At 45.5% G+C, this 12,165-nt stretch overlaps 1 protein-coding gene across 5 annotated transcripts in view; it reads left to right on the top strand.

Annotated features, from left to right (window-relative positions):
• LRP4 (LDL receptor related protein 4) overlaps positions 1-12,165 on the top strand; it is a 95,682-nt gene that overhangs the window by 71,827 nt on the left and 11,690 nt on the right. For 4 of the 5 annotated variants that reach the window (XM_032692200.1, XM_032692199.1, XM_032692196.1 and 1 more), the window contains 18 exons: positions 377-511; positions 685-810; positions 1,795-2,025; positions 2,285-2,441; positions 2,799-3,016; positions 3,957-4,133; positions 4,843-4,968; positions 5,688-5,896; positions 6,499-6,580; positions 7,240-7,345; positions 8,115-8,316; positions 8,643-8,832; positions 9,082-9,213; positions 9,881-10,021; positions 10,746-10,832; positions 11,037-11,208; positions 11,288-11,450; positions 11,700-11,925. In XM_032692200.1, the coding sequence (XP_032548091.1) occupies positions 377-511; positions 685-810; positions 1,795-2,025; positions 2,285-2,441; positions 2,799-3,016; positions 3,957-4,133; positions 4,843-4,968; positions 5,688-5,896; positions 6,499-6,580; positions 7,240-7,345; positions 8,115-8,316; positions 8,643-8,832; positions 9,082-9,213; positions 9,881-10,021; positions 10,746-10,832; positions 11,037-11,208; positions 11,288-11,450; positions 11,700-11,925 (2,880 nt within the window). The remainder of the gene's footprint in view (positions 1-376; positions 512-684; positions 811-1,794; positions 2,026-2,284; positions 2,442-2,798; positions 3,017-3,956; positions 4,134-4,842; positions 4,969-5,687; positions 5,897-6,498; positions 6,581-7,239; positions 7,346-8,114; positions 8,317-8,642; positions 8,833-9,081; positions 9,214-9,880; positions 10,022-10,745; positions 10,833-11,036; positions 11,209-11,287; positions 11,451-11,699; positions 11,926-12,165) is intronic. The other variant, XM_032692198.1, reaches the window with a different exon arrangement.

A 12,165-nucleotide genomic window follows, 5' to 3' on the forward strand; every position in this document is an offset into this window, starting at 1 on the left:
TGAAGAATGTGTGTAAGTTAGAGAGCTGGACTGTGATAATGGGAGAGAGTTGAAGACTGAGGAAAAAGGCCTTCGTGGTTTTGCCAGTTACAGGCTACACACAAGGAATAATGAGGAGAAGATTATGATCTCAGATATTAATGTTTGTCTGCAGAGACAGTGAATCCTAAAAACATGTTATTCTGAGCTCTATTGTCTGGTTTAGTAGTGGCCTGCAGAGGAGAGCTCTGATTGTGAAGAGGAAACTTCCAGCACAGCCTGTGTCCTCTCTCTCTCGCTCAGCCTGGTTTGAAGGGTGACTGCTGCCTAACAGCTGAGGGCAAAAGCAGCTGCCTTGTGGTTTCAGCTCGGTTATCTTCACGTGTTTCTTTTACAGGTCCACGAACAGGGGAGGAGAATTGCAATGTGAACAATGGTGGCTGTGCTCAGAAGTGCCAGATGGTACGAGGGATGGTGCAGTGCACTTGCCACACGGGTTACAGGCTCCTGGAAGATGGCCGATCATGCCAAGGTGGGTTTTTGGAGCAGTAGCCTCCTCCCTACTGCTTTGATACGTCTGAAATTGATGGCTATGACAGGGCACAAATCAGAGTGTGAAAGCATTAAGCGAGCTATAGATGACATTGCCTGCTTTGTTGATGATCTATGTGATGGTAACTTTCTCCCTTTCTCTGTAACACGCAGATGTGAATGAATGTGCTGAGGAAGGTTACTGCAGCCAAGGCTGTACCAACAGTGAAGGAGGCTTCCAGTGCTGGTGTGAGCAAGGCTATGAGCTGCGACCTGACAAGCGTAGCTGCAAAGCTCTAGGTAAAGGAGAGTTCAACCTGCCAACGTAACTGGGGGGTGTGTATTGGTCCAGTTCTCATAATTATGTCTCTAATGCTTTATTGGCAGCATTGTGCTGTACACCAAGCCAACATGTGAGCAAAAGGAAGTACCCGGATTTGTATTAGATATGCCCAGGTTCTTGGTGAATGCCTGTGAAAATTTTGTGTGATTTTTGACTACTGTTTCCTTTCCCTGTCAGCAGAAGAGCCCCCTTAGCTTCTTTTCCTAGTCCCTTGTCATTCCTGGAGACCCAGACACTGGGACAAAACCAGCTTTCTGTATCTGTTCAGGAAGCGTCTTAACCTTTCCAGTCAGTGATGTTATGTCACACCTCCTTGTGGTTTGACCTTTGATGCTGGTCACCAAACCTGAATGCTGTGAATGGCTGCTGTGTGGACATCTGCCTTTTTTTTTAAGGACGTCTATACACTTGTTTAATTTATTCCTCTAACGTAGGAGCTGAGGAATTAGAAATTTCATTTAAAGTCTTAAGATGTTAGGATGTTGATACTGTTTTGGGGTTTTTTTCTCTGCTGTGGAAGTACCTGCTGAGTTTATATCTGCCTTAGGCGTATTTCAGCTGTGTCTTATCTGTGGTAGAAGATGTAGTAGAGCATGTGTTTGTATGGCTAGGAGATGGATATAGGAAAAAAGCCAGTGTTGTCCAGCTGCCAAATGGCTGCCTAGTGGTATGGTTTCAGAGGCTGAGATGAGGTGGCTTAGGTGGGACCTGGAATGATTACTTCTTGCTGAGTTAATGTTTGCCAAAAGGTTTAAAACTGCTCATCTTTGAGTTGTTGAGGATGTGGAAACAGCTCTCTGAAGTGTTTTGCATTTGGAGGTTGATTTCTTGCTGCCAGTACTGCAAAACTATTTTCTGGGACTTGGTGCAGAGGGAATGGTAGACAGGACCTTGTCAAATGCTGTAAAATACTCTAATGCTGTCCTTCCGTGTATTCTTAGGGCCAGAGCCAGTGCTGCTCTTCGCCAATCGAATTGATATCCGACAAGTGTTGCCTCATCGCTCAGAGTATACGCTGCTCCTGAACAACCTGGAAAATGCCATTGCCCTTGACTTCCACCACAGCAAGGAGCTGGTGTTTTGGTCTGATGTCACACTTGATCGCATCATGAGGGCCAATCTGAATGGGAGCAATGTGGAAGAGGTGGTTTCCACAGGGCTGGAGAGCCCAGGTGCGTCACCACAAAAAAAGCAACAGCCTGGGGTGGGTGAGTGGAGAAAAGTGGGTACCCGGCATTCAAAATGAAGTGAATCCCCCTGAGCAAAGGTACGGGTTGGATGGAATAGGTCTAAGATGAGTGTCCCACTGGAGTTAATCTTGGCTGGCAGGAGGACTGAACTGGGCTTCTTCTGAAGTGGAGAGAAAAAGGGAACTATTTTTCTGTGCTGATGCGTGGTTTCATTCTGTGCTTAATTCTCTCTTGGAGATAGGTGGACTTGCTATTGACTGGATCCATGACAAATTATACTGGACAGACTCTGGGACATCTCGAATTGAAGTAGCAAACTTGGATGGCACTCACAGGAAAGTGCTTTTGTGGCAGAACCTGGAGAAACCACGAGCAATTGCCCTGCATCCTATGGAGGGGTAAGTGAAAATGTAGGACCCCAGTGAGCCCTCCATGCACGTGCTTCCAAGTGAGCATTGAAAACCCCATTCTTGGTCACAAGGGTTGCCTCTGGCCTCAAGCCTTCATTTGGTACTGTGAGTTTGGGGAACCTGGCAGTACTGGGAGCCTTCAGAGCCTTAATCCTACTCTGAGTCCTTCAGCTTTCACCGGCTTGAAAGTGCTGGTTACTTTGCTGGCCGTCACTTCTCCCATGGCTGTGACCCAGTGTCATGCTCAAGGTCACAGGACTGATTGTTTTGTCCTGATAGGGAGTGATGCTGGGTGCAGTATGTGAGCCATGAGTTTTCTAGCCTATCTCTCCCTGCCTCCTCCAGTACTATCTACTGGACTGACTGGGGCAACACGCCCCGTATTGAGTATTCCAACATGGATGGCTCTAACCGTCGCATCATTGCGGATACACACCTCTTCTGGCCCAATGGACTGACTATTGACTATGCAGGACATCGAATGTACTGGGTGGATGCCAAACATCATGTCATTGAGAGGGCTGACCTCGATGGGCAGAACAGGAAGGCTGTTATTAGCCAAGGTGAGTAAAAGGGCTATGTATGGGGAGCACTCTCTGCAGTAAAGACAGTGGAGTAGCACAGTGCTATTCTGAGTTTCAGAGACACTGGCTCCTGCTTCCGTGCTTGTCTCCTGCTCTTTCACTGTGAAATGAATTCTGTCACCACTGAGGGATAGGATTTGCTACCCAGTTATCAGTGACCTCATCAAAAGGAGTGTGGCCAGCAGGTTGAAGGAGGTGATTCTCACTGTCTACTCTGCTCTTGTGAAACCCCACCTGAAGTGCTGCATAAGTTCTGATGTCTCCAATATAGGAAGGACATGGAACTGTTGGGGCAAGTCCAGAGGAGGACCACAAAGTTGATAAGAGGATTGGAGCACCTCCCCTGCAAAGACAGGCTGAGGAAGTTGGGGCTGTCCAGCCTGGAGAAGAGAAGGTTGCGTGGAAACCGTATCACAGTCTTCCAGTACCTGAAGAGGGCCTACCAGGAAGCCAGAGAGGGACTCTTCACCAGGAACTGTAGTGATAGGGCAAGGAGTAATGGATACAAATTGAAAGAGGGGAAATATAGGTTAGATATTAGGAAGATATTTTTTACCGTGAAGGTGGTTAGACACTGGAACATATTGCCCAGAGAGGCTGTGGATACCCCAACCCTGGCAGTGTTCAAAGCCAAGTTGAATAAGGCCTTGAGCAACCTGGTCTAGTGGAATATGTCCCTGCCCATGGTGGGGGGGTTGGTACTAGATGATCTTTAAGGTCTCTTCCAACCCTTAACATTCTGTGATTCTGTGGTTATATGATAGCAGAGAGGAATTGTCTGTTATATTAGTGTAAAGTGTATTTGAGCAGGTTGACTGTAGTAAAGCCTAAGGGGCAGTGGAAAGAGCTTTCCCTTGTCTCCCTGCTAGCCCGAGTCGTGTTAGACCTGATTATATCCCTGACTGGATGTCTTTTACAGGGCTCCCGCACCCATTTGCTATCACCGTGTTTGAGGACAGTCTGTACTGGACAGACTGGCACACCAAGAGCATCAACAGTGCCAACAAATTCACAGGCAAGAACCAGGAGATCATCCGCAACAAGCTCCACTTCCCTATGGACATCCACACACTTCATCCTCAGCGTCAGCCAGCAGGTAACTGCAGTGAGAGTAGAGACCCAGTTGAGCCACTAGAAGACCTGCAGGCACCCATCACCCTGTTGATCATCCACACGTGAGGCTGAACTCACTACATGTGTGTCGGCACATCCCTGCCTGTGCCCAGGGCTGTTGCAGAACTGGCTCCACCGGCAGTTCTGCTGAGATCGCTCAGCCCCGGTAAATCGGAGTTGGGTGTTACCGCAGCTCCCCCTGCTGACACCCGGGGTGGAGGCCTTTCAGTAGGAAATACCTGGGGCTTGTTTATGCAAGAGCTGTTTTGGGAGGGGGCAAAAGCTCATAAGTGGTCATAGTAATGACTGACACCTCCCTGATTCCTCTTCAATTGCTGTAATCTGCTCTAGAAGTGGATTTATTTAAATTTATTTTAAAATTGAGCCCTGAAAATAGAGTTAGTGCTTTAGTTTATACAGAATCACAGAATATGCTGAGTTGGAAGGGACCCACAAGGATCATCGAGTACAGCTCTTAGCCCTGCACAGGACATCCCTGAGAGTCACACCATGTGCCTGAGAGCATTGTCCAAGCAGTACTTGAGCTCTGTCATACGTTTCCTTATTGTCAGTTAATTTCTGGGTAGATGAGTTACCATATCCTTGTGGGTTTTGACACCTCAGCTGATGTTTTTCCTCTTTTTGTTACTCTTTGTTTTATGCGTGGTTGTTTTTCTGTTTGACTACTTGAGCAGGGAGAAACCGTTGTGGGGACAACAACGGGGGCTGTACTCACCTCTGCCTGCCAAGCAGCAAGGATTACACCTGTGCCTGCCCCACAGGCTTTCGCAAGACCAGCAGCCATGCCTGTGCCCAGAGTAAGTGAGGTGGGACCACAGTCTGCATGCTCAGATGTTCAGTGGGTGGCAGAGGGTTGGCAGTGGGAGTAAGCATCAGCAGCACTTGGAGATGCAGCTGAGTAGACTGAGTTTGAAGTATTAAGGTCCCACCAGAGGATGCTTCACCTTTTTGATGCATCCCCTGTTGTGCATTCTCATTGCCCTCACTAGGCTTTATGGGTGGGGATACAGAGAAACTCCATCCTTGGATCCTTATCTCAGGCTGCTGTTGACACCGTGCTGCCTGACACAGCTGATTGTCTCCCTGAAGCTCCCATAAGAGCTGTGTCACTAATGGACAAAAAATTCAATCCCCTTCATTGGTGCAGTTTCTCTTTGTTTGCAACCAAGTGAAAGAAGTAGACCAACTATCTCCTAGATTCTCAAGAGCTATTTTCAAATAGCTATTTCATTTGGGGGGAGGTCTGTGCCATTCTTTGAAGAATATGGCTTTGTTCTCTCAGCATAGGTTACCCTCCAGGAGAGAGCTCACAAGTACTCTGTTCCCCCTTGCCCATCCACCCCACGCATCCTCTCCCAGTGATGTTTTGCTTCCAGTTAAAGAAAAAGGACCAAAGATTTGCCAATGAGAAATTATATAGGTGGTTAAGATTGTGGATATATCAGGGAATTGTCTGTCTATCACTGTGTTGTTGAACTTAGAGAAATTAAAAGAAGACCTTTCGACCTTTGATCAGGTCTTGACAAGTTCCTGCTTTTTGCCCGAAGGATGGACATCCGTCGGATCAGCTTTGACACTGATGACCTGTCAGATGATGTCATCCCCCTTGCTGATGTTCGCAGTGCTGTGGCTCTAGACTGGGACTCAAAGGATGACTATGTGTACTGGACAGATGTTAGCACTGACTCAATCAGCCGAGCAAAATGGGATGGATCAAACCAGGAGGTACAGTGTTAACTATGTGTGGAGGTCATCTATCCAGGAGACTGCTTGAGCATCATATTTGAAGCTGCTGGGATACTCTGGCCTTTTAGGGCGCTGCAGTTCATGGTGGATTTTTTGTAGGTTGCCTAGTTCTGGCTCGGAAAAGCCCTGAGATCACCAGACACTTCATACACAAGTTTGGTGTATTTTACTGCTTGTATGGGGACATGAAGCATGATGGCTGTGAGCTGCAGTCAGTTCCTTTGTTGTAGCCCTAAAAATCTGAAGTATTAAATCCTGTGTTATGTTCTACATTTGGAATAAGAGTCATGCTCCTTGAAAATGCTTTTTGCACATGCCCTTAGGCTAATGTTACTATAAATGAAGGGAACAGAGTTCAGCGTTTGGATTTGCAGTTTGAACAGGCATGAAAAATAGATGTTTCTCCAAATGTAAGCCTTATTTGAACTTCTAAGTCCTTAATGGTCTCTCTTGTGTGGCTTTGCTCTGCTTGGGCTTTTGACTTTTGAAAGTTAACATTGTGAATGGATAGTGCATTGGGCAAGTGCTTTTTCACTAAGGTCTAATTTCACTTAGGATCTTTTCTTTTTGTTTTTATTTAGGTTGTGGTGGACACTAGCCTGGAAAGTCCAGCTGGACTGGCAATTGACTGGGTCACCAACAAGCTGTACTGGACTGATGCAGGTACTGGGGTCCTCTGCTTTATCTAGACTTCTGTCTTCCTTATTAGTCAGGAAAACTGAAAATCAACTGCGTAGTTCTATCTGTCTCATTCCAAATTTGTCTGTTTCTGTGTAGCAAAAAATCTCAGTTTCATCTCGTGCTTGTAACAAAGTGTGAATTGAGGTGCAACCCTTAGTTTATTTCTCTTTGCAGTACCCCCAGTACTAATTCTGTAGAAAGATTTATAGTAGAAGTCAGTCATCACTGTTGTCTTGCTGCAGAGCTTGTGATTGTGTGTGTTTATGTATCTTCCAACAGCGTATCTTGGGGTGCAGCAGGTAGTATTTGGAGGATGTTCCCTTGCTGGAGTCATAGTTTAGAGAGACATAAGGAAGATTATTCTTTTCTAGCTGTTCTCTCACACCTGTGTAGACACCTTGGGGGCTTAGGAAAGAGCTGGTTTATATTCACGCAGGACTCCACATGAGTAACAGCTACAGAGGCGACTTGAGAGAATGGAAAGTGACACTTTGAGCCCCATTTCTTACCTATCTTCTGGCTATGAACAGAGATGAATGGAAGGGGAAGAATGCATTGTTGTATGGAATTTTTTTTGCCTTAGCTCTTGCGATTCGAGAGGTCTTTGATCTCTTTGTCGTTTTCTCTCTTGATTTTTGTAGGAACAGATCGGATAGAAGTCTCCAACACAGATGGGACCATGAGAACAGTTCTAATCTGGGAAAATTTAGACAGACCTAGAGATATTGTGGTGGACCCTGTTGGAGGGTGAGAGATGCTTTCTTCTGGGATGACACAGCAATTCTTGCATGTCTGAAGATGTTCAGGTTCTTTGGTTTTGTGCAATTGCTTTTCTCACTGGTGCCGTTGTTCTACAACCTGACAAAGACTGAAACTAGAGACCTGATTTTAGATACTAATGGAACAAGATAGACAGGGATGATTGCCTGTTGTGTTGTGCTGTACAGCTTGCAGGAGCTGGCTGGTATTTTCATTTGTTTATCCTGGGGATGTAATAGCTAAAGATGTGCTACAAAAACTGTTGAGAATGAAGCCCAGGTATGTTGAATTTGTATTCAAGCTCTATGCTTATCAATTAGAGTTTTAGTCAGAAGGATATCCTCGGACCTTGTGGAGGTGGGGATAGGATGGATAGGAAAAAGCTTGCCAGCCGTTGCTTTAGAAGTGTTAGAGGTCTTCAATGAAAGTGTGCTATTCTTTCCTTGTCTTCCTGGAAGACAAATGCAACAAGAGTGTAAAGAGCCAATGGTGGAGACTGGTAAATAATAATTGGTTTCTTTTTAGACCTTTACCTATTTTCTTGAACCTTTTCCTACATATTCTACTTAGGCCAGCCCATGGGTAGTAGAAGGTATATAAATTTGGGTATGATCATAGGTATATTACAAGAACCCAAGGCTGGAACCCCATGCTAGGGCCTGAAGTCACCAGGCTCTCTTGCATCTCTGTAGCGCTGCCTGGCTGTAGAGGCAGTGAAAAAGTGTGGACATTCATTTCTCTCTGGGCTTCTTTTCAGGTTCATGTACTGGACTGACTGGGGAGCCAACCCAAAAATTGAATGTGCTGGTATGGATGCCTCAAACCGCTTGGTGATCATTTCCTCCAACCTGACATGGCCCAATGGCTTGGCCATTGACTATGAATCACAGCGCTTGTACTGGGCAGATGCAGGCATGAAGACCATCGAATATGCCAATCTGGATGGAAGCAACAGGAAGGTAAGGAAGCCATCTTTGATGAGGAAGTCTGGGAGCCTGAGGTGTAGGTCCTAGAGCACAGAGTGCTGATGGCCCCTGCCTCTTTTTCCAGTTGAAAGGGAAATTTACAAATCAAAGCACACAGCTGCTTTCACTGGGAGAGGAGAGCTCCCTTTCAATTGCAAACTGTAAAATGGAAGCTGCTTTTGAGCGCTAACATTGCCTCATCACTCTCCTTTTGCTGTGACTGTATGTTATGATGTTGAGAGGGGGCAAGGGAAGCCTCTTCTCCTTAGTGACTTCTTAGTAATATTTTTTTTGGGGGGGCCTGGGGACAATCTGACCAGGTGCTGATTGGGAGCAATCTGCCTCACCCCTTTGGACTTACTCTTTATGGCGAGAGAATCTACTGGACAGACTGGCAGGCCAAAAGCATCCAGAGCGCAGATAGACAGACTGGGCAGTCTCGAAAAACGCTGCAGGACAATCTGGAGAATCTTATGGATATTCATGTTTTCCATCGGCACAGGCCACAAGGTACAGAGCTCACCCCAAGCCACACTAAGCTGAGAGCTTGCTCAGGCTCTGCTGTGTGGCACTTCTCTTCTGCAAGAAGCTGACCTGTCAACCCTCATTGTCTAAAGTGTCTGTGTGGAATATGAAAGCATGAGAGTTAACTCTCAGCTTGATGTTTAAGAGCATTCTAGAATGCATTTCTATAGCTGTTGCATCCCTTTTTTGTGTGAGTGCCACTGGCTCATGGATTTCTTTTTCTCTTTTCAATAGTACACACAGCTTGTGAAGTTAGCAATGGAGGCTGCAGTCACCTGTGCCTTTTGGCACCACTTCCAAAAGGTTATAGCTGTACCTGCCCTACAGGGATCAACCTGCAATCTGATGGCAAGACCTGCTCCCCTGGTGGGTCCTTTCTGTAGAATCCTCATTACAGTTTTGTATCACAGCTACATTTTTCCTCTGCCTTGTTATAGAACAAAGTTCACTTTTATGTGCTTACTTACTTTACACTTTGAAAAACCCATTTGGTGTCTGTACCTTCAATTTGAGTGAGAATTACTGTGGAGAAACTTACTGGTTACTGGATTGATGAAGAAAAAATTTTTCTTGGAATTATGTTGGGCAACTAAACCAGATGCCACATTTTTCCCCATACTTTTGCCTTAATCTTAAGATGAATTCTTTAATTGCAAGGTACTATATTCTTTAATAGGTCTGATTGCACTCCTCCCATCGACCCACTTTTGGAGGACTCTTTTTGTGGAAGGCACTTGGCTTCAGGCCATGATACATCCATGTTTTCTCTTTAGTGGGAAAAAAATGACTCCTAATTCCCATTTCCCACGCGTATTAGAAATAACTCTTGTATGAGTGCACTGCTTTTCAACTTGGATGTAAAGAAGCATTAAGTGATGCTCAGTAAAGCTTCTGTATACAGACTGTCCATAAGCCAAGATCTGCCTGAGACGCTTTCCCTTTTCCACTGAAGTGGATGTAACCTCCAGAATTTGTTAAATACAATTGACTGAACTTGTTCCTTGCTGATATCTCTTTATTTTCAACTCTGCAGGAATGACCAGCTTTCTGATCTTTGCCAGAAGGACTGACGTCCGGATGGTCTCCCTGGATATCCCCTACTTTGCAGATGTTGTTGTCTCAGTCAATGTCACCATGAAGAACACCATTGCTATTGGTGTGGATCCTCGTGAAGGTCTGAACTTCTTAGTGTATCTGACTGTTTGAAAGGCAACGAGTGACTTCATATCTAAATGTCTGAGTAAACACCCAGACACAGATCTTACTGTAGTTTATGGATTTGGGTAGATTTGTTTTTTTTCTGGTATGTGCTGCAAATAATTGTTTTCCAATAAGGAAAGGAATATCCTTATAGGAAAACAGAGAACTCCAAAACCATGGAAAAATGCTCCTGCTGTATTGAGTGAGATGGTTCTGTGTTTTGGATTTAAGAAAGCCTTCCTCCTGCTGAGGCCTTTTACAGCAGTAGAGCTGAGAGTGTGGCTGTTTGTGTATAGTAAAAACCTGATGCTGTGCTGGGTGTAAACACATTGTTGCGCAGTGAGGTAGATGATCTGATTGCTGTGGTCTGGGACATTTTGAGAAACCAGATGTGGGACTCTACTACTAGCTGATAAAGTGTTACGTGTTCTCTGTCCTTGTGTAAAGATCAGACTGTCAGTACTCCTACATATTTGAGGGAGAACTGGAACGAGATAATTTGTACTGTTTTATCGCTTCAGCTTAATAATCTTTTTTCTGTTGTTATTCCTTTGCAGTCAGATCCATTTTGAATGGTGTAGCTGGTAGTCAGAGACTTGGATCAGTTTTTTAAGGATTTTGCTGTTTGGTTGTTGGGATTTGTTTTGGTTTTGTTTGATTCTGAACTTTTTCAAGCTACTTTTTCTTTTTCCATGCAGGAAAGGTTTACTGGTCAGACAGCACACTACGGAAAATCAGTCGGGCTGCCCTTGATGGCTCACAGTTTGAGGACATCATCACTACAGGTGAGGGATATTTTGGTCTGAGAACCTCTTGCCTCCATGCCACATGAAGAGTAATTCACTGACACCCTGGTAGAATAAATTTTTGGCGGAAAGGCAAGCAAAGCCTAAAGCAATTGCCTGATGAGATGGACAAGAGGAATACCTGAAGTTCCTGACTAAGCTGGAAGAATAAGCTGTGACCAATATGTCTTTTTATTTTCTCAGGTCTGTTGACTACAGATGGGCTGGCCGTGGATGCTATTGGCAGGAAGATATATTGGACAGATACAGGAACTAACCGGATTGAAGTAGGCAACCTTGATGGCTCCATGAGGAAAGTCTTGATCTGGCAGAACCTGGACAGCCCTCGGGCAATAGCTTTATACCATGAGATGGGGTTAGTGTTGTCAAGAGATTAGGGGTTAACACTGGACTTCTGATCTCCTTTTCCATAATACTTGCTGACTTTTCCCCAGGTATATGTACTGGACAGACTGGGGTGAGAATGCCAAGCTGGAACGCTCTGGGATGGATGGCTCTGGACGTGTAGTGTTGATTAGCAACAACCTGGGCTGGCCTAATGGACTGGCAGTGGATAAGGCTGGATCCCAACTGCTCTGGGCCGATGCACACACTGAGGTCTGATTCTGTTCTTCAGCATTATTTGTCTTTGGATCTTTGGTAGCCTGGGGGCTTTTTTGAAGCTCTTGAGCCAGCTATCAAAAGAACAAGGGAAATGTAATCTTTTTTGAGGGCTTGGGCAATGGGGGGGAGGGTGAACCTGAATAACATCACTTGCTTAGACTCTGTTTCCCTCTTGATGTAGTAAGTGCTAGCAAGAGCAGCAGTGCCTTTAATACGGGGCTGATGTTTTACTTCTTCCTTTAGCGGATCGAGGCTGCAGATCTCAACGGTGCGAACCGCCGCACCCTGCTGTCTCCAGTGCAACATCCCTATGGCCTCACTTTGCTGGACTCTTACATCTACTGGACTGACTGGCAAACCCGCAGCATTCACAGGGCTGACAAGGACACTGGAGCCAATGTCATCTTGGTGAGGGCAAACTTGCCTGGCCTCATGGACATTCAAGCTGTTGATAGAGCGCGGCCCCTGGGTAAGTTCCTAGGCTGCCCCTAAATCACTGGGTGTCTGTGATGACTGAGGCAGTCCTTCAGAGCTGTCATTGAAAAAAGTCCTTTGATGTAAAGCATGAGTGATAGAGTAACTTCTCAAAAATCAGCTTTTCTTTTCTTCTTCCCTCTTCTTTAATTATTTTTGCACTTTTCCCTGTTTACCCAACCCTAAAGGTCTAGCCTTTTTTTACTGCTGCATGCCTTTTGACACTTCTCATCCC

The sequence above is a fragment of the Chiroxiphia lanceolata genome, chromosome 6, assembly GCF_009829145.1.
Source record: "Chiroxiphia lanceolata isolate bChiLan1 chromosome 6, bChiLan1.pri, whole genome shotgun sequence".
NCBI classification, from domain to species: Eukaryota; Metazoa; Chordata; class Aves; order Passeriformes; family Pipridae; genus Chiroxiphia; species Chiroxiphia lanceolata.